Source organism: Clinocottus analis, unplaced genomic scaffold (assembly GCF_023055335.1).
Source record: "Clinocottus analis isolate CAN_PGR_092001 unplaced genomic scaffold, fCliAna1.0.p SCAF_13, whole genome shotgun sequence".
In the NCBI taxonomy this organism is placed as follows: Eukaryota; Metazoa; Chordata; class Actinopteri; order Perciformes; family Cottidae; genus Clinocottus; species Clinocottus analis.
Window position 1 is genome coordinate 11,151,363 of NW_027175854.1, and position 21,687 is coordinate 11,173,049.

General features: G+C 41.2%; 2 protein-coding genes across 3 annotated transcripts; both read left to right on the forward strand.

Annotated features, from left to right (window-relative positions):
• The first annotated feature begins 2,450 nt into the window (after positions 1 to 2,450).
• Positions 2,451 to 7,024, forward strand: txnl1 (thioredoxin-like 1). The gene is made up of 8 exons (XM_068574193.1): positions 2,451 to 2,728; positions 3,676 to 3,772; positions 4,406 to 4,579; positions 4,913 to 5,035; positions 5,373 to 5,442; positions 5,623 to 5,795; positions 6,568 to 6,672; positions 6,772 to 7,024. Exons 1-8 carry the CDS (start codon positions 2,631 to 2,633, stop codon positions 6,799 to 6,801), a joined length of 870 nt encoding a protein of 289 aa, XP_068430294.1. The 5' UTR covers positions 2,451 to 2,630; the 3' UTR covers positions 6,802 to 7,024.
• Positions 7,025 to 8,020: 996 nt separating this feature from the next.
• nars1 (asparaginyl-tRNA synthetase 1) lies at positions 8,021 to 20,606 on the forward strand. Of its 2 annotated transcripts, none has more exons than XM_068574708.1 (15): positions 8,021 to 8,226; positions 12,343 to 12,425; positions 12,559 to 12,624; positions 12,830 to 12,922; positions 13,646 to 13,735; positions 14,130 to 14,208; positions 14,356 to 14,426; positions 15,159 to 15,245; positions 15,918 to 16,139; positions 16,434 to 16,633; positions 17,326 to 17,461; positions 17,553 to 17,666; positions 18,334 to 18,465; positions 18,601 to 18,732; positions 19,748 to 20,606. In XM_068574708.1, exons 1-15 carry the CDS (start codon positions 8,184 to 8,186, stop codon positions 19,877 to 19,879), a joined length of 1,680 nt encoding a protein of 559 aa, XP_068430809.1. In that variant the 5' UTR covers positions 8,021 to 8,183; the 3' UTR covers positions 19,880 to 20,606. The 2 variants fall into 2 exon arrangements, with proteins under 2 accessions (XP_068430809.1, XP_068430810.1); XM_068574709.1 differs by having other exon boundaries at positions 8,021 to 8,205.
• Positions 20,607 to 21,687: the final 1,081 nt, after the last annotated feature.

Here is a 21,687-nt window from a genome sequence, read left to right on the forward strand (position 1 = left end):
AAAAGCTTTATACACAACGCGTGGCATTCAGTGAGGCGACGCGGAAGAGGGCGCGGATGGGTTCCTGGTCACGTGACACACAGGTAAAAGGTGTGTAATTGAATTCCTAATTGTGGCCCTTTAAGGGGCGGATGCTGCCTGCCCGCCGTCACTGGCACAATTAAATGAATATTTGTTTGTGGGTATTTTTGTTTCCATTATTAAAAATTAACATAATTTACAGCATTCCGTTTTTGTTTAAGTTTGCTGCATATAGTTATGAATGATTTTGCCAAGTAAACATCTCAGATGGTAAGATGTAAAATATACAACCAAAAAATATAAAAAGTAAAGTATCAATGTTTTTTTTTATGACAAGGAAGAAATAACATTGAATAATACATACAATATAAAGCACGTAGTGCATGCTTACATAAAAAAAAAACATTGACAAGTAATAATTAAATTGTAGTAGTTGTAATAATAGTTGCGTGGTCAAATTGGGAGTTATGTCTGTTTTTTTACTGGTTGTGCACCGGGGATTGTTTTTTTAAAGTTGTTGTTTTTTCACTGCCAATTTGTACGAGCATCATTCGATTTGTGCAAGCATAATTTTTAGGAGAATGTGATTTGATCGACAAACGCCATCGTGAATTACAATTTCCCTCAAAGTCACTCAGCTTTAGGTAGACCAACCAACGTTGGGCCCAGGATTTCATCTTATGCACCTTGCACCAAAGCCTAATCTCAACCATTGGGACAGAGCCCACTGTTAAACATCAGAGCGCCATCTAAGGCCACGGGTACTGTGGGTGTTGCCACTGTTGATTTGCCAACTTTCCCTCGGATGCTGTGACACAAAATGGATCGTTTTTTGAAACAGAAAAGTGATGCAGGAGACAAAGTCTGTACGAGTTAACGCTGCAAAGCGTGTCATGAGGAAATATGACCTTGTATACATTAGATTTGGATTCATAATGTTCTTTAGCTCATTAATAACACGTAGATACAGCCCAAATTGCGTTTTTGTCATGTTGTTTTTTTTCTTATTTAAGGTGGTCCTCAGATTACCATATACATAAATGATTAAAAAAATATAACTTTTATGAATTTTATGTCAAATCTGATTCATAGTGTTGTTAAAGTACAAAACTAATGATGGCGTGAGTGACAACTGGCTTTAGAGAGGAGTCAAACCCTTAAATTTGTTAGTGCCTTGCTCTATAGATTTGTTGTCAGAACTCAGTTTAAATTTTGTAGCTTAAGCCTGCAGGTACAATAAACTAAAAGAATTTTGAGATTTTTGGGATAAGAGATAAGCTATTTTACAATTGTGGCTTTATAAAAAAAACGCTTTCTGTCTTCAAAATATCATAAATAAACATTTTTTTGTATTACAGTTAGGCTGCAATATGAATTTTTACAAAAAGGTAATGTAAAATCTAATAAAACAGCTGACCCCTGAGTATTAAAAGAACATTCCACTGATTGCACATCAAGTTGTCACAAGGAGTAATTGTCATACTTTGCAAAAGTCTTCTGTCAATTCAAAGAGAGAAAATAACCCTAATGATGTCAGAGTGATGTCATCAGGGTTATTTCTACTTGATCTTGAGCCTTACATATTTATTTTTAGCAGAGAGTCTGTAATATGGATGTTTGGAGTTGTTATAGCCTTGCATTCCAAGTTGGATCAATGTAAATGTATGATCTAATAAACCCTAGGGACAAAAAGACAACATATCTGGTCTTCTAATTTTGACTTCTTTTTTTATGATCGGAGTCCCCAACTGGAAATAGAAGTGCTATACCAAATCACTGGAGTGCCCTTTTAATTTTAAATTCAGGCATGACAGCATGACCAATATCCTCAGTAACTTGATTTAAAACAAACAAACAATTGCAGCACCAGCATGCTGTTTTTTTGGAAGTGGTTTAGTATTCAGCTTGCAAGGTGGTGTAGTGGTTTGCGCTGTCACCTTGAGTCCCGTAAAGTAGAACACCATTTAGTAAAAGAGTTATTGATCCAACAATTTCGAATCTGTGAATTTCTTTCCAACTTTACCGGACTGTCACCTTGAGACAAGCCCGTGTTTGGTTCCCGGTCTGGACAGTCATTCTGTGTAGACTTTGCATATTGTCTTTGTGACACCCCAGGTTTTCGGGCTTCCTCCCACAGTACAAATACAGGCATCTTAGGTTAATTTAATTCCGAGTTGCCCGTCGGAGTCAATGTGAGCGTGAAGTGGGTGCGAATGGTTGTTTATCTAAATTTGCCCTGCGGTAGACTGGCCACCAGTCCAGAGTGTACCCTGCCCAATGTCAGATAGGATCGGCTCCACCGTATTGAATGGTTTAGTATTATTTTTTCCTTATCCTGTAGAGGGCAGCAAAAAGTAAAGGAGCGTTTAAACTGCCAAAAATAAATCGCAGAAGGAAAAAAAACGTCTTTCCGGTGGTCTATCGGCCAATCAGGAGGCCACATCCGGAAACAGCTCACTGTACCTGTAGTGTGGTTCTGAAAGCAGCTAGTTAGCTAATATAGTGTCAGAAAGCTAAAAACACAATACTTGATTTTAATTTGGTCACCCAGTTTCCTGTCCTGAACAACAACCGGGTTACCAGCTCACACTGCAGCCCCACACGGTACCATGGTTGGTGTTAAAGTCATCGCCAGCGACCCGGACTTCCAACCGGAGCTAGCGGCCGCCGGCTCCAGGCTCGCCGTGGTGAAGTTTACAATGGCTGGGTAAGCTCACCGACCCGGCTTCCGAGGCCTTGCTCACCTACGGCGCGGAGCACTTTAGATTGTCCCGTCAACGCAGGACTGGAAGGCGTTCGCGGATCGTCGTTTCGCGGGTTTAGGAAGCTGACACGAGCCGGATAGCCACGTTAGGTGTAGATTTATTTGTGTTACTGCCGGGAAAACAAGTTTAGCATGCTATCCGTAGTAGCTGTTAGCTCTATTGCCGACAATGACATAGCAGTATTACAACGACTTGGCTGCTCGTTGTTCGTGAGATTAAATGATAAAAAAACAACGACAATACCCGTTCATAATGGTAATATTTCCCCTCGCGACTGTCAGGGTTCTTTGTAATGTTAGCTTTGTCTTTCCACTTTAACCGAAAGGCTTTTACACGGTAACTGAGTCTGAGTAGGTGGCGTTACATGAGTTTCTGTACTATGCTTTTATACGAGAACCATTTCATTTACAGCTTGGGAAATATGACTTTTGTTCTGGATTCCCAGGTTAGCTTGTCATGAAGTCGGTGAATGAAATGCCTCTGAGATTTATGTGAGAAATTCAGGCAAGATCCATTTATGACCTATGGTAATACTTTAATGGGCGTTTACCAAAGCTGTCTTCATGCTGCGGGCTGAATCAATTAATAGAATAAGTGTGTGTGTGTATATATATATGTGTGTGTATATATATATATATATATATATATATATATATATATATATATATATATATATATATATAATGTGTGTGTATATATGTGTGTATTGGAGACTGTCAGGTACTAAATTACTTTTTCATCCTTTACTATCACAGAAACTGTTTGTTAATAAAATGTAGTAGGTTTATTAACGGCAATTGACTTCTTGATGACAGACTGATTGTTTAAGCACTACCCAAGAGACCGGAGCAGACAACTAACACACTGTCCTCTGAACCTCTTCCTTCAGGTGTCGGCCCTGTGTCAGGATAGCTCCCGCCTTCAACACGTTGAGTAACAAGTACCCACAGGTCGTCTTCCTCGAAGTAGATGTTCACATCTGTCAGGTAAGTGTCTGTGCTTTAACCTTATAAAAACCGCGCCCACCAAACCGCCCCCGTGCCCATTACGACACGCAAAGAAAAACAGTTTTCATCTGTCGTTTCCTTTATTTTCCCCACAACCACATTATTTGATTATTGTTTAACTTCATTTCACATTGCTACAATACCGCAACCCTTTTGAGAAGACATCAGCTCTGTACAAAATATTAAACGTAACCGTTAAGTTTATGTACTTAGTTAAATATATATATATATATATATATATATATATATATATATATATATATATATATATATATATATATATATATAGGGGCTATAGGGCGAATAATGTGTTAAGGGGAGGAATGGCTGTTGAGTCACTTTCCAGGTGTAGCATTCATGACAGTGTTTATCAGATCATGATTATTTTGAGCAGTGTCAGACCAGACTAAAGTCAGGTCAGGAAACTTGAGTTGGTTGAGTTGGACCCAAAAACTTCTACTTTTCTGTGTGGCTTGGTGTTGCAGAGTCAAAGCAACAGAAAGTAGATCTGTTACAGAAATGTAGAATACACGGCAGAGAGATGTTGCACAGTAAAATAACTAACCAGTTTCAGCTCAAACTTTTCAACAGCGTTTCTTCTCTCTTTCTCAGGCAACAGCGGCCGCCAACAACATCTCAGCCACGCCAACGTTCCTGTTCTTCAGGAACCGGGTTCGGGTGGACCAGTATCAGGGGGCAGACTCTGCGGGTCTGGAAGAGAAAATCAAACAGCACACAGAGAACGACCCGGGAAACAGCGAGGACTCCGACATTCCAAAGGGATACGTGAGTTCTCAACATTACTGAATAACTTTGGAACTTTGTGTGCAGAATTTAATATTACATTTAAAAAAGTCTGCCACTCCATACACCCTTTTTCTAGAAATAGAGATAAAGATCTAATATAGATATAATAAATGAAATCTAAAGGGAAAAAGAAATTAACCAGAAAACACACAAAAGTTGGAGACAGAAGAGAAGCATGTGCAGAATTACTGTGAGTCGAAGAGGATGTCAATCAGATGCCTTAAAAAGACATGTATACATGCTTTTTAAAAGAAATAAACATTAAAAAAGGCAAAGGAATTCATTTCTGTCTGGTTTGGTTTGTGTTTGCAGATGGACCTCATGCCTTTTGTCAGCAAAGCCGGCTGCGAGTGCCTCAATGAGAGCGACGACTGCGGCTTTGATAACTGCTTAATCAAAGACTCCACCTACATGGAGTCCGACTGTGATGAGCAGGTACGAGCGGTTCACTCCCAACACCTCGCCACCCGACTGCGCGGTATCACAATCGCAAGAACGATGGTCAACTCACAACTCTGTTTGTGCATTATTTGCACAAGTATATCTTTTTTATTTTAAATTGGAAGAATGTTGGCATTTTCAATCGGGGTCTTAAAGGAAAGCCTGCCTCAACTTTTGCCGCCTCATAGCACACTGCATTGGTCAATCTGCATCCTCAAAGTTAAACAGTTTCTTTCAGACTATGGCTTGTGTGTAATTAATGGTACCTCATTTTACTTGGAATTTGATGGTCATTTTGTCTATTTTGTTGCCGTAACTTGATCTCGTCTAGTTGCTGATAACTATCGCCTTCAACCAGCCTGTGAAGCTCTTCTCTATGAAGCTCCTGTCCTCGGACTTAGGTGAGTTTTTAATGCTGCTTTGCACTTAATCATCTAAATCCCCCATCTGGAGGTATTGCAATGAGAATATATTGTTGTTCTCTGACAGCTAACATCCTCTCCGTTGCTCCTTCCTCCCTGCCTACTTCCCTCCCTCCTCTCGTTGTCCCCTCTCCTCCACGTCGCCTGTCTCCATGTCAGCCCAAGCGCCCAAGGGTGTGAAGGTGTTCATCAACCTCCCCAGGTCAATGGGCTTCGACGACGCCGAACGGAGCGAAGCGACTCAGAGCCTGGAGTTGTCGGAGGAAGACTACAAAGACGACGGTTTGATTCCGCTGCGCTACGTCAAGTTTCAGAACGTGCAGAGCGTCACGGTGAGGGCCAGGTTGCCAAAGACAAAAGCCGTGGTCAGGCCTTAGACTAAATGTCATATTGAGTGTAAGACAAGGGTAAATGATCAACCAGAACAGAATACGGGGCCCACCGGGCACCGTATTTATCAAGTGGTTGGTCCTTGTCCTATTCCAAAAACTCTGAGTGAAAGGGTTTTATCATCTTTCTCTAATATTTAGCAGAGCTCCTGTTAGGAGATGCTTTTCAAATGATGGTATGCATAAAAATCACAGACAATACAATAAGAGCAGAACAGACTTTAAGCTGTGTTTCGTTGGTCACTTAAGTAGTGCCAAAGGAAATGTCGATCGTTGACGGTTGCTTCAATGACAGCGCAAGTCCGGAGTGGGGCCGAAAATTGTGGAAATTCACGGAAAGAAAGCGCAGCTCTGAAATTCTGGGAGGCTAGATTAAACAGGGGCTAAGGCTCCGCTCACCTGAACCACCTCACTGGCTTAACTGGTGCGTCAGATCCTCAAACGACAGTTCAAATAACATCTTACAAAAAGTTATTCCTACGTTTTTCTTACGTTCTCTCGCGAAAGCCTGCAACATGGTTCAGCTTCCGGTCATTACATGCTTACAAACTTTTGTCCTCAAAGGAAACTCTTATGCAGTCTTTTGGTCCATCTACAAATTGCATCACATGATTTCTCGTAGGTTTAGCTATGAACGCCGGATGGGAGCAGCCTGACTGGTTAGTGTGTTTTTATTGATGCCATTTGTGTTGCTTCTTCTTTCTTTCCTTACCAGTTGTTTATCAAGTCAAACCAAGGAGGTGAGGAGACAACAAAAATCAACTACCTGACGTTCATAGGAACTCCAGTACAGGCCACCAACATGAGCGACTTTAAGAGGGTACGGACCAGTTCTAACCACCGCCGCTCATCCAGGTTCAGCTTTGTCTGTGGGCGTGTTGTACTCACTTACCCATCATTTCATTCTATCGCCATGTAGGTTGTAGGAAAGAAAGGAGAGAGTCACTGAGCAGGAAAACCAATGGGATGTTGCGAAGAAGAGGAGGCTGAGAGATACAACCAAGGACTTTCCCTCTGCCAAAGCTGCCACACACATACACATACACTCAGCCTCCAGCTGAACTCAAGATCTGAGTGAATTTTTCGTCTGTGGAGACTCAGTCTACAAATCGTTTGTATTGTAATTCTGATTAAAATGACTGTAAATAAAACACAATCCTTTTTCAAAGGCATGTGAGTTGTGTCTGCTTTCTGGAGGACAATACAGACAAAAGTGTGTGTGTGTGTATATATATATATATATATATATATATATATATATATATATATATATATATATATATAGTAATTATTATGTATCTGGTCACCCAGACTGCTTCATTGATTGGTCTCAGGTTGTGTGCAGAGAAAGTCTGACTGAATTTTGTTACTGGGAGGTAAACTGGAATGTAAGTAGTGTTTATTTTTAGCAGTCTCATACAAGAAAATGATCAGGGCAGGAAGAGAGGGTTCATTTGGAAACGACAAGTCTTAGGCACTACAATGTTTCCACGACTGTTATAAATTCTGGCACATTTCTTGTTTTAAATATATTTATTGGGAATAGTAGTTTTTCTTACTGTACATTAGTTAGGTATTGAGGGAGACTTCTAAATGTTGAAGGAAATGGTAGCAGCGTGGGATATAAATATAGTTGGCGATAAATAACTGAACAAAATAATAGTTTATATTGTCCTATGGATTTCTCTGAACAAACATTTATTTACCTTTTGTGACAAATGTGTTGTGATTGTTGAGCCTCTCGAGTGTTATTTGATATGTCAAGTTATATGTATGCTATTGCTGCTGTATAATTTCCAGTTCTCTGTTTAGCTGCATGGACCTTGACGAAGTGGCACTTCTTCTTATCACAACATTGCAATGAATCAAACCTATTAAAACCCTTTGAATCAATGTTTTAAAATCTACCCCCATCACTTCCCCGGTAACCTTAAAATGATATATTGCATATCTACTTAAGATGATCTGTTTCCCCTAAGTTGCATTATATTTGTGTATGGTTTTGCGTCGTTAATTTGTTTAACAGAAACTATTACTCAATTGCGTTTAGATTTTATTTGTTCTCTAATTGGCCAACCAGTTTGCTGTTACGGAAGTGACGTCCTAACGCTCGCCAATCAGCGCCGGTGAAACGTACTGGAATTGCCTCTCCCTCGCTGTGTGACGATTGTAACAGCGAACTGCGGCCAGGCTGACGTAAAGTTGCATTTCCGCAGCTGAAGAGACGCATCCGACATTCACTTTCGTGGGGTTTCGTTTTTAATTGTATTCTCCAATACAACAATATTTAATTCCCTCTCCTCAGCGGACTGCCGTAGCACCAGCGCTGACATGGCGACAGAGTTAACGAAAGGTATGGGACAAGTAACAGTCGGTAAGTTACAATGAAACGGCAAGCTAGTGAGCTAGCTCTCAAAGACATGTGTGTATCTCATATTGCATCATTTGCGGTGATCTTAGCAGTTAGCACGCTAGCTAATATCGATATCTAAATCTGTGGGTCTCTGGTTCGATACGCGGAGCCGCTATGCTCACGTCTCTGTGTATCACACGTCGGTAGACTTCATTCAGTATCCACACGTGATACCTTCTCAAGTCGTGAGGAGTGAACTGCCGGCTAACGTGTAGCTGCCGGCCATGCCAGCTGTTGGTCTGCTCTGCAGCCTCGTCGAGGGGCTGCGTCAAGCCAGTTATCGTTTATCCGGTGTGAGTTTGCTTTGCAATTTGACTTTGTTAGTCAGCAGATAGCGTAACATAGTCCACAAGGTTGCGCTCTGTAACCCCAGACCTTATTCAATTCTTTTTTGATTTCAGTTTGTGATGCTTTAAGTTTTATTTCCTAACCTGACACTATATGCAGCGTCAAGATGAATCCACCCAGAGATTCCTGTGGTGTGTATGTCTGTGTAATATTACCCACATTTCATCTCTTCTGATGTTTGTGTCTGACGAGCTTTACATCTTCACAGCCAGAGTCTCAGTCTCAGAGCAGAAAGAACATTTCATGCTGTCCTCTCGTCACCTTAAGCCCCGAGGTGTTCTAAGCTCATATGATCTAAAAATGAATACCAGACCCTATTGTCCTTGATATAAAACGAATCCGCAACTTCTTGCCTTTAAAAAAATAAATGATGAAAATCATGATTTCACTAATTAAAAACAGTGATTTTCATCTGAAATAAAAATAACAGGAAACCAGGAATGTAAAACACAGGATCAAATTCAACTAACAAAACTAAAGTGAGATGAAATTAATTTGGATTTACTCATTCATACATATTTATTTTATAGTACTAGTTTGTTCATAAAGTCACTACCACACACCACATTTGTGTTTTTTCACTTTATTGCATAAATATGATATAGACTCCTTGATTGCTCCCCGAGTTTTTATTTGTATTGTTCAGTGCCTCCCCATTATCCCCCAGTATTACTGCACATCTTTTTAAGACCTAAAGCATCTACATCTGCAATAATCAAGTATTAACATGTTCTGAAGCATTTTCAGTCCAAAAACTGTATTTTTCGGTTCAGAAATTGAAAAAATTACCTTCTTTGACCTGAATCTTGGCAATTTTGAACTGACCGTCTCCTTCCGCATGTGTCATTTGACGTACTTTCAGGCGAGTCTGAGCACAAATGAGATCGTAGGAGCTCGAAACGCCCCAAAAATCGAAATAAAAACCTCTGGTTCCTGCTTTGCAATGCGAGACACCAATACTGATTTTCCTCTTCCACAGTCGTATGTTATAGGGAAGTTACTTTGAGGAAAATTTATCAATGTTAGGGGTACTTACAAGGGCTTTAGGGAAACGTTAGCGCTTAGTCGAGCTTACGGAATTACTTAAATGTAGATGATGAGATGGCAGAGTTTTGGTTTTGAAAAAACACACTTCGCATGTCCAGATAAAAGGGGCTTGGGATTTCACATTATCTTTGTGTGATCATATCACAGTCCCTATGCAAAACCTGCCGTCCAGCAGCAGCTTGTGCCACATTGGCCCACATCGGTGGCGGTCCTCGCCCAGAGCTCTCCTTCTTGGTTTGTCTTGCCCTTGATTGATAGGTGTTTTCGTTGGCTCTCTTCCACTTTGACAAAATGTGGAATTTTTTGCTAAAAACAAATGGTGACTAGCGTTAGCGCAAACAATTATTGGAAGCCTAGTGTAGCCTCCAGAATTCAGTTCGACAACTTCTCTCATTCTCGTAAGCATTGAATTGAACAACCAACTTGCAGGTTGGCAAAAGAACAACTGTCCCACAAACTGAAGTGGAGCCTTTTTTATACCCAAGTTATCATCACAGGTTCGCCTTTCATCGCCCTACCATCTGATTTGCTCTATCCTGTCAGGAGGATGAGAGTCCCGTGTTCTCATCTTTTTCTCACTGGGACGTGCAACGTGCCAATCTGTTTCCCTAGTGTCAATATACTGATAGACAGGTGTGAGTCTTGGGGAGAGCAGGCATGTGACTGGTTTGGCCTTGAGAACCGGACATTTCATAGACAAAAACAACTACAGCTGCACATTGTTTGCTGACCTTGCTAACCTGACCTTCACTAGACATGCATTTGAAGAGCATCTACAGAAAGTAAGGATTCATATTATCACTAGTCGGTAAATCCTTGGGTCCACAAACCCGCCTGCAAAATCCTATTGGCGACATCGCCAACAATCAGAGTGAACTCAAGTATATTCTCTATTAAATCAGACACTGATGGTACAGCGCTGTGAATCAGAACCATTTATTGCCAAGTAAGTTTACACATACAAGGAATTTGTCCTGGCGAGATGTGCGTAACATTTAACAATAAACATGAAATGGAGTGCAATAAAAAGGGAGCATGAATATTTACAGTCCTGAATATTTACATTTGGAGCCACAAGATAAAAATGTAAGTTAAGATGACAAAGTTCACCGAATGAAGTGGTTATGTAAAAGTGACAAGTGTAAGGTAGGTGGCAAGTGTATTTAAGTAATAAGGTAAACCTTATTACTTAAATACACTTGCCACCTACCTGACACACTTGCCACTTGGCAAGTGTGTTTAAATATAAGGTTTGAAGGAATGTGCAGGAAAGTTAACGGAGAATGTCAGGGGGGGGGGGGGGGGGGTAACAGAGTCAGTCAGTGGGGGACCTAGGCTCTGTTGATGAGGCCAACTGCCGATTGGGAAAAAAACTGTTGGTGTGGCGGAAGGTATTGGTCCTGATGGACTGCAGCCTCCTGCTGAAGAGAAGGGATTCAAACAGTTTATGTCCAGGGTGAGAGGAGTCGGTGACCATCTTTCTTGCTTGCATCAGAATCCTTGAAGCAAATAAGTCCTGGAGGGACGGCAGATTGCAGCCTATCACTCTCTCGGCACAGCGGATGATGCGCTGCTGCTTGTTCTTGGCCGTGGCTGCATTGTGCCAGACAGTGTGGGAGGAGCAGAGGATGGACTCGATGATGGCGGTGTAGAAGTGTACCATGATTTTCTTTGGCAGGTTGATTTTCTTCAGCTGCCTCAGGAAGAACATCCTCTGCTGTGCCTTCTTTGTGATGGATCTGACATTCAGCTCCCACTTGAGGTCCTGGGTTAGGATGGAGCGCAGGAAGCTGAAGGACTCCACAGCGTCGATGGGCGAGTCACACAGGATGAGAAGGGCGGGTGGGGCTGAGCTCTTCTTTTAATCCACAACCATCTCCACTGTCTTCAGAGCGTTGAGCTTCAGGTTGTTCTGGCTACATCAGGTCTCCAGGTGGTCAGTCTCCCACCTGTAGGTGGACTCGTCCCCGCCAGAGATGAGTCCAATGAGGGTGGTGTCATCCGCAAACTTCAGGAGCTTGACGGACTAGTGACTGGAGGTGCAGCTGTTTGTATAAAGGGAGAAGAGCAGAGGGGAAAGAAGAACACAGCCTTGGGGAGAACCGGTGCCGGTGGTTCAGGAGCCTGAGACATGTTTCCCCAGCCTCACGTGCTGCTTCCGGCTTCAGGACTGCTCCATTGTCTTTCAACGCGACAGTACTGTAGAACTCGTTTGCTGAGAGCTGTTGTTGCAGTTTAGTACAGTCGTTTAGCAGTTTTTACCGCCTTGCTAAACCTGTATTTTGACTCTTGTCCCCACTCCTAAATGCCTGATCTTTTTGCAACAAAGACAAAACATTGAGCACCAACACATTGAGGCGGCCATTTGCGACGCCATCTTAAATAGATGTATTGCATCAACTCAAAAAATATATATATTTTACATCACTGATAAAAGTTGGAGAACCACTGACCTAAGTAACCCACAGCAGATCTTTGCCTCGCTGCTAGAGGCCCAGGCTGTATTGCTGGGCCCGCTGAAGAGACGGGAGTTTTTTTAAAGGAAAATCTGGTGCCTGCAAACACCACCGCTTCTGTCCACAGGGACCTCTAAAATTAATACAAAATGAGTGTTCTTATTATCCAAGATATTGAATAAGATTGGGAGGAAGTGCTTTATCTCAATTTGCTTCTACTTCACAGGTGAGCTGTACGTGTCGGACAAATGCGGCAACGACCAGGACGGGGACGGCACAGACCAGAAACCCTTCAAAACTCCCCTCAAGGTAAACAGTCATGTAGTTTTAACTACATCCAGTTATTTGCTTTAACTGCGTTCAGGCGTGTGTTGTTTTAAAATGCTTAATGCTACAGGATGTAGCGTCAGCATCTCATTGTGTTTTCTACAAATCCTTGCAGGCTCTGATGTTTGCTGGAAATGAGCCGTTCCCAACCATCTATGTCGAATCACAAAAGGAGGGAGAGGTTGGTTTAAAATGTTCTTTTCTTAATGTCTCAAACTTTACACACAATGATTTGGTAAAAAAAAATACGATTGTTATATACACTTTTTTAAAGTGGCAGGTTTTATTCCAAATTAGTCTGTTTTCACTAATTACTTTAACCATAAACCGCTTTTTATTTTTATTAGTCCTGTCATGTATGGGTTTCTCCTCTTTGTCTTCCTCAGCGTTGGGCGGTGATCTCTAAGACGCAGATGAAGAACGCAAAGAAAGCCTTTAACCGTGAGCAGTCGAAGTGCGACTCCAAAGAAAAGAAGGAGGTGTGTGTGCCATTTACTTCACATAAATGCATTTTTTTTATTTTCATCATAAAAAAACTCTCTGTCCAGTTATGCTGCTTGAACCATAATCATTGTCTAATCCAGGGGTGTCAAACTCATTTTAGGGAAGGGGCCACATGCTGCCCATTTTGATCTCAAGTGGGCCGGACTAGTAAAATCCCAGCATAATAACACATAATTAACGACAATGTTTCTCTATTTGTAAATCATTGGTGAAGGTTTTTAGATGATAAACTCTATTTTAAGGTCTTTCAACAATTACCTAGAAACATAAAGACCAAAAATTCAGACGTCAGCCCTCTGTTTATTTAACGACTTCTAACACAATAATATCAGTGCTCGCATCAATTGCGACTGTGCATCAATGGTTTGCATGTCTGTATTATAAGCAGAGGATCAGAGGTTTGAATCCCAGCTCTACTAATTTTAGATTTTTTTCGATCGAACAGCCTGGCGGGCCGGACTGGACCCCCTGACGGGCCGAATGTTTGACACCCCTGGTCTAAACGATCAAAAGGCAGATATGGGCAAGGAGTTGAATATGCACTCTGATTTTGAGTCCACCTTTTTAAATATCGACTGAACAGTTGTTCAATTCTCCTTTGATCTTCTTGTCCTTGTCTTTGGAGTCCTCTTCATCGTCTGATCCTACATCATCAATTCTTGGCTTGTCATTGTCTTTAAATGTTTACTATGTGGCAGGCAGAGGACACTGAAAGGAGAGAGAAGAACCTAGAAGATGCCAAGAAGATCAACATTGAGAAGGACCCCAGCCTGGCTGAGCCTGATACGGTCAGCCATATTGTTTCCACCCTTATATTAGTTGTCTAATATTTATTGAATGTTGCAGCAAATAAGCGCTAAACACTTGTATTCCAACCTGCAATCTGTGATTTTGTTCTTAATCACAACTCCACACAGAAAGCCTTGCTAACTGCAGAGTAAACAGTGACTGAATGCTCGATGACACAAAACGAGTTCATATTATACTGATATCGAATGGTTTTTGAGTCATGGTGCTGGAGGCAGTGGTTGGCGGGTTTCTGCTGGTCCAAGTTGAGAACTTCCTCTTTGCATTATACTGAGATGTTTTCCTTAAATCTCCTATTTCAGCAGCTGACTTTGTATCTGTATGTTGTTCCCTTTTGTGCTAATGAACTAAAGAGGAATGTGGACTATCTTGCAGGTTAAAATCCATCTTCTGGAGCCCAAACGAGGTCAGAGAGTCAAAGTCTTCGGATGGGTTCATCGCCTCAGGAGACAGGGTGAGGAGCCCGGCACCAAAAAATATAAAAACCTAACATTTAAAAAAGAAAAAAAAATAGAATCCAATTGCTGTTTTAAAACATTTTTTTGGGTCTTTCTATTTTAACTTGATTGAAAGAAAGCTTTTCTTTTTTTGTCTCCTACAGGAAAGAACCTGATGTTTATCGTGCTGAGAGACGGCACTGGTTTCCTCCAGTGTGTCCTGTCTGATAAACTGGTACAGTTTTTCCATTTTTGTGTGTGTGTGTGTGTGTGTGTGTGTATATATGTGTGTGTATATATGTGTGTGTGTATGTATAAATATCTATCTATCTATCTATATCGATCGATCTATCGATCGATATAGATATCTATATATATCTCGTATTGAAATGGTTTTGTTCATAACAATTAAAGTTGAGACAAATGTTTCACATTTTATTTAAAAAAGGTGTTTTGTGTGTGTGAAGCATTTAAAAAATATATATATATATATTTGCAGTAAGGCAAATGTAACAAAACAGTGATTTTCATCTGAAATAAAAATAACAGGAAACCAGGAATGTAAAACACAGGATCAAATTCAACTAACAAAACTAAAGTGAGATGAAATTAATTGGGATTTACTCATTCATACATATTTATTTTATAGTATTAGTTTGTTCATAAAGTCACTACCACACACCACATTTGTGTTTTTTTTACTTAGTGACTAAGAAATACTGATATGATTCTAAAAGCTTCAAAACCTCCTCCACATGTTTAAATAAAAAAAAGCAGCTCTTTATCTGAATAGCTCAAAACACATCTGTGAGCTTAGAGCACTTGATTCGATCCCCTGAGTAAGTGCTTTGAACTCAAGTAATCGATGTCACAGAAGTTTAATAAACATTTTTCAAGCTACCAGTGAATGATCTGTATTCTTCCCCCTGACTCCAACTAACACTTGTGTCCTCGCTCTTTCCTCCAGTGCCAGTGCTACAATGGCTTGGTGTTGTCCACGGAGAGCACCGTTGCTCTGTACGGAACAGTCACTCCAGTCCCTGAGGGCAAACAGGTAAACACACCCGCTGCGTAACAGATGGAACCAGCAGGAAGATATCAGGTTGTTCATGAAATCGGACAACCTGGTTATGTGAGCTGCATTAACCTCGTCATTGTAAGATCCACATCCGACGTAAAGTTTTCTTAATACTTATTTAAATGCATCATTATTGTGTGAGTGAGACATTGCAAGTCATACTGCAGGATGGATGCAATTAATCTTCTTTAGCCCAGCTCTTTTTTTTTCTTCCTTAAATTGCGAATGACTTGCATACCCTCCTCAACCACAACAGCTATTTGAATAATTTCAAAAGGTATAATATACAGAAAACCCTTGTGAGACTACTTAAGAGGTGTGCATAGCAGTATGTTTTACTGGTTTATTGGATGATAAAATAAAAAGACTTCCAAGATTCATTTTTACTTTCAAATGTCGCATATGGTTGCTTTTCTACAATATATCGCAATTTGTTAACTGTATCTCAGCAAGTTTGATTTTGATTAAGTGAATATATTTCTAGTTATTTATTTAGTACAGAAGTTTAGCCAAATCTCCAAAATCTACCATCTATGATTTAGTGTGTGATATTGCCATTTTCTCATGTAACACACTTTTTATTTCAGTTTCTTTTTTTTTTTTTGAAAGACGCAGGTGGTCAGTGATTTCTTGTTTTCCCTCTTCCAGGCGCCGGGAGGCCACGAGCTGCACTGTGACTTCTGGGAGCTGATCGGCTTGGCTCCAGCAGGTGGCGCTGACAACTTGCTGAACGAGGAGTCAGACGTTGACGTCCAGCTGAACAACCGACACATGCTGATCAGAGGAGAGAACGTCTCCAAGGTCCTGCGGGTCCGGTCCACCGTCACCCAGTGCTTCAGGGAGCACTTCTTCAGTCGCGGATACTACGAGGTGACGCACAATAAAATAGTTTCTCGCCCAGGGTTCAGTTTTTTTTTTTCTTCGCAAAGGGCAATGAACAAAACAAGGATTTTATCCGGTTATCAATGTTGCTTTAACAGGTTGAAATGATGGCAGATTATATCAGCTTTAGCTGGCACTAGAATTTAAATTTAAAAAAAAGGTGCTGGGTTGTGCAAAGTTAAAGTGTTGAACTTTACTTCTATTAACCAAAAGCTGGTGTGCAGCCTTTTCTTATTTTAACAACATTATCCGTTTTCTTTCTTGTGTTCTTCCTGGGTGTAGATCACTCCTCCCACCCTGGTGCAGACACAGGTGGAGGGCGGCTCCACGCTGTTCAACCTCAACTACTTTGGGGAGCAGGCGTACCTGACGCAGTCCTCTCAGCTCTATCTGGAGACCTGCATCCCCGCCCTGGGCGACACCTTCTGCATCGCTCAGTCATACCGGGCCGAGCAGTCGCGCACCCGCAGACACCTGGCAGAGTGAGCACGCTGTTCGACACGTTTGCTAAGCACACTCGATTCACCCTCATGTAGGAACTGCAAATCAATAAGTGGGGGGATACATACTAATTAAAACTGTGAATTACAAATATTTTCCCAGGGCTACATGGTCAATCCGTTCAGCTTATTTGGGTAAACTTGCATTCTAACTAAATGATTCGCCGGTAGAGGTGATCAATGTGTGTGTCAGTGGGGACAAAGATGAGTCCTACTAAAGAGTAAGCGGAAGAGGTTGTATAAAGGCTTTTTACTGTCTGATAAACAAACCTCGGCAGCGTGAAAATTAAAAGAATCTATCAGTCATAGTGAGAAGGAAGTGGGCTAATGCTGTGTTCACACCGAACGCGCCGCGAATTTGACGTGCGACCAGATTCCATGTAAAGTCAATCCAAAGACGCGCCGCGGGGCAGGAAAGCATTTTTTTTTCGTCGCGCGGCGCAATAGACGTGTTTGAGGTGGCGCGAACAGCCCGTTTGATCCGAACAAAATGAGGGTTTAATGCGGTGCGAATTCGCGTGACCTCAAATATCCCAAAATTGCGTGAGTCATAGCCGCGTCAGCCAATCAGCGTTAAGAAGCTCTGTGCAAAAACAATGTTAAGGCCACCAGAGCCACTGAACGCCTTGTCTGTCTTCTGCGTGTTGGTTCACTGACTCGTCGTCTGTGTCCAGGTACACTCACATCGAGGCCGAGTGTCCCTTCGTGTCATTTGAGGATCTGCTGAACAGACTGGAGGATCTGGTGTGTGACGTGGTGGACAGAGTGCTCAAATCCCCCGCCGCACAGCTGCTCTACGACATCAACCCCGTACGACACGTTATTTCTTTATTTTTTATTTGTGGGCATGTTTAAGGCATCTCAGTCTTTCATCTTAATTAATGAATACATTCCCCCTCAGAACTTCGAACCCCCCAAGAGGCCGTTTAAGCGGATGAACTACACCGACGCCATCGAGTGGCTCCGAGAGCATGACATCAAGAAGGACGACGGCTCCTACTACGAGTTTGGAGAGGTGACGACTGAAAACCATGTGCATGTCAGAAAATCTAACCCACATATCACTCTCCAAATGAATTCTCATGCACTTTCATTGTGACTCAGTAGCCCAGAATTCACTTTGATTTCCCGCCAGGAGTCTTGTAAAAGTATGGTGTTGGCTTTGACTGTCCCTGTAGTTTTCCAGTTAAACATAACCTTACATTATTTAACTTTTGAATAAAAAAACATATAAATTAAAACGAGACCGAAATAAATAGTCCAAATCAAAGTAGCAGGGGGGGGAGAAAAAAAATCCAATATTTTTAGTACCTAACATGGATCTTATGTTTCCTACAAAGCAACTCCACAGCATCATTTCATAAGCAGCAACAGAAGGCCTTTTATTAGTTTGGACCGGCCAGGGTGGTGCTCTCCTTGACGAGTAAACTGAACTTGCCGTGTAGAATAGGTGCAGTGCCCTTTTTAATATATCGTTACTGTCTTCCTTTAGTTGTGTAGCTGGTAGTCAAATAAGTTAGAGGTGTTTTGGATGTCTCTTGAGTTGGTCATCAGAGCCAGTCTAAATAAAGCTTAGCTCTTTATTTTTATTTTTTTACATTTTAGTTGGCAATCATTTGTAAAATGTGTCCTCAATTTGTTTTAAAAAAAAAAAAAAAGTTTCTATGTTACCCCTCTCTCAGGACATCCCTGAAGCTCCAGAGAGGTTGATGACGGACTCCTTCAACGAGACCATCCTGCTCTGCCGTTTCCCAGCAGAGATCAAATCCTTCTACATGCAGCGCTGCCCCGAGGACAAACGCCTCACCGAGTCGGTACGAACCTCAGGGGTCAAACTTTGAGTGAGAAACTGGAGGTGTAGTGGGGTGGTGCGTGACTCTCGACTGCTGGGGTCTCATACGACAAGAGATGTTGATGCCTTGGTGTGTGTGTGTGTGTGTGCGCTGCAGGTCGATGTGTTGATGCCAAATGTGGGCGAGATCATCGGAGCCTCAATGCGTATCTGGGACGCTGAGGAGCTGCTGGAAGGATACAAGAGGGAGGGGATCGACCCGACCCCGTACTACTGGTACACTGACCAGGTAAAAACTGAATGCTGCTTTTTTTCGTCCAGAAAGAAAGAAACAGCATTTCTTAATAAAAACTTCACCCTTAAAATGACCATTTGTGCATCAATGACAGTACTACTTTTTTTTAATGGAAAATAACTACTATGTTAAGGAACTCTGAAAGAAAAAGAAAAAAAAGGTCTTGATGAATCATAGTAAATTGTGGCAGAGCTTCACTACAGCAAAATGTTTGTTTGCTAACTCTCACAACTCGTGCAGTATAATTTAAGTTTTGTTTCTCCAGTTGTACGCTCACTACACCACAAAACATCTTCGCTATAAGCTCACTATCTGAAGTCCTACGAGGACCGGGAGTCACGCCGTCTTCTGGCTTCTGTGCTGTGACGTAATTCAATTCAGTTTTATTTTGTATAGCCCAAAATCACAAATTATATATTTGCCTCAGATGACTTTACAATCTGTACATATACGACATCCCTGTTCCAAACAAAAACATAGTGTTTGCAGACTGATATCCAAACACACATCTCTACCTGTCTCTCTGTATCGCTCTGTGAGCTGCTACGACCCACAAGCGGGGACCTGTGTGATATTTAATTGGATGATTTTTCAAACAATTTGAAACGAGAGTAGAAAAAACTGATTTGATGGAGCATAATACCCTGATACTGACTTTATTTAACATGTGTTTAAACGGTAATGAAGAATGAATACGGGGACACATGATTAAAGCTGGGGAAGTGTATGTTTTACTTACCATTCATTCAGGATACATTCCGTTTTGGAGTCATGTGAGAAAATAGTTTTTTCCCCTCAAAAGGTCGAGCTAATGCTTGATGTACAAATGGTCCTTTTTGAGGATGAAGTAAAAAATATGGTTCAAGAGTGTGTACAGGGGAATCAGAGTGGCAGCTCTGGTCACCAGAACACAGCCGGTGAGGAGAGAATTATGTGGAAGCGCGGGACGTGAACGAGGCCCCCATGCATCTTGGCAGCGGTGTGCGTTAACAGGCTGTTTGTGTTTCAGAGGAAGTACGGCACGTGTCCTCATGGTGGCTATGGTCTGGGCCTGGAGCGTTTCCTCACCTGGCTGCTGAACAGACATCACATCAGAGACGTCTGCCTGTACCCTCGCTTCATCCAGCGCTGCCGCCCCTGAGCAAACAAACAACAAACGAACACACACACACACTCACACTCACACACTCACACACACAAGCTCTCTCTCTCTCTCAGTGTATCCGGACCCCGGCATGTGGCAGCACCCGGTCTGTTATAACTAAGTCAAATCACAAGGAATTGTGTGTTTTGTCCCTTTTCGCTGGTTTATTTTTTGTTTTTCTGGTGAAGAATTAATATTATGAGTGCTCTACAGACAGTTTGATGCCACCTGCTGGGCTCTGCCTTAACTTGACAGCTTTTCCTGTTTGTTCTGACTATAAGCCTGAATCTGACCTGTGCTGCCTCAGCTTGAGCTCGTTTGGCTAGTTTTGGATAAACACTGTAGTTTCCTGTGACTGGGGAAAAACATCACTCAATTATAGCATTCCAAAGATTCTTTCAAATTATTTAAAGAATATTGGACTGAGGAATTTGATTAAAAAAAATAACATTCAAATGAAGCTGCTAGCATGGGCATTATAAAAGCTGCACACATTTTTAAGTTAATATTGGCAGAAAATTATTAAAAATCAAACTGCTGGTCTTCAATGTTGTGTGGAACACTGAGCACCTGCCATACAAACTGGATATCTCAGCATCTGTTTTTTCAGTTATTTGTATAGTTAATGGCAGTACAAAGATCTTGAACACAAACTTGAAGCCGCCCTGTGTTTCTGTGCCATGTTTTCATCAGCTCAATAAACTACACTTCAATAAATGTGATTCAAACACACAGTTGTGAGGGTTTTCTTTAGGATGGTGTGTTCAGGGCCACTGCCACATATGGATAACTGATATTTTTAAAATTAAATATTCATATTCTAATAATACACATAGGCTAATATAGTTACATTACATTTAGATGACACTTATCGAAAGAGACTACAATTGTTGCTCTATACAACGTGAACAGCAACAGGAAGCAATTAGGAGTTAAGTGTCTTGCTCAAGGACACAACGACATGGACTAGTGGAGGCAGTTTTCGAACCACCGATCCTCTGATTGAAAGAGCCACAGTCGCCATAATAAATTAATATATTTAGTATTTCTATCCCTGTAACAGTTATTGACAATTCTTCAGTCCAAGATGATAAAGTAGTGAAAACCTGTCAGTCTGCATTTGCAGACTTTTTTCAGACTTGAACCATCTATTTGAACCATTAATGCCACAACGTATCACTCACCGTGTATTTAATTTCATAAACAACTTATATTATCATGCTTTTTTTTCACCTAGTCTTGTGACACTTTCTTTTTCCCTCAACATTCAGACTGCTTCACAGACAGCATAATGCATGGAAAAGGAAATTCATATTTTAGATTAAACTGGTCAAAATATAGCAAATATATAGACAAGAAAAGTTTAAATTGTAACACTTGGGTTACACATCACCAGGACAGTCATCCTACACGTAAAATATTTAAATAGGTACAGCTTAAGTATACTTTAGCTAGGAAGGTGCTTAAAAGTTTTGTTTATTCAAAATGTAACCCACTTGAGTAGAAAGGTGTTGTGTGCTTAAAATGCTAAACTATCATTAAAAAATATTTTCACTTTGCCTTAAAGTGCAAAGGAATTCAAAGTTCCAGATGAGTGACTTGAGAATATGAAACGTATGTTCTAAAATATTTTTCCCTAAATCGTGTTTTATATTATTATCATTTGCCATTAACAGACCAACATAATAGATGAGCGTGTGTGAACTTCCTTCTTCAGAAGTAGGTGTGTTTCCTTGCTTTGTGTTTGGTTTTGAATCCACTTCCTGGTTCCTCTTTTTCTCTCTGCTTCCTTCTCTCAAAGTCAT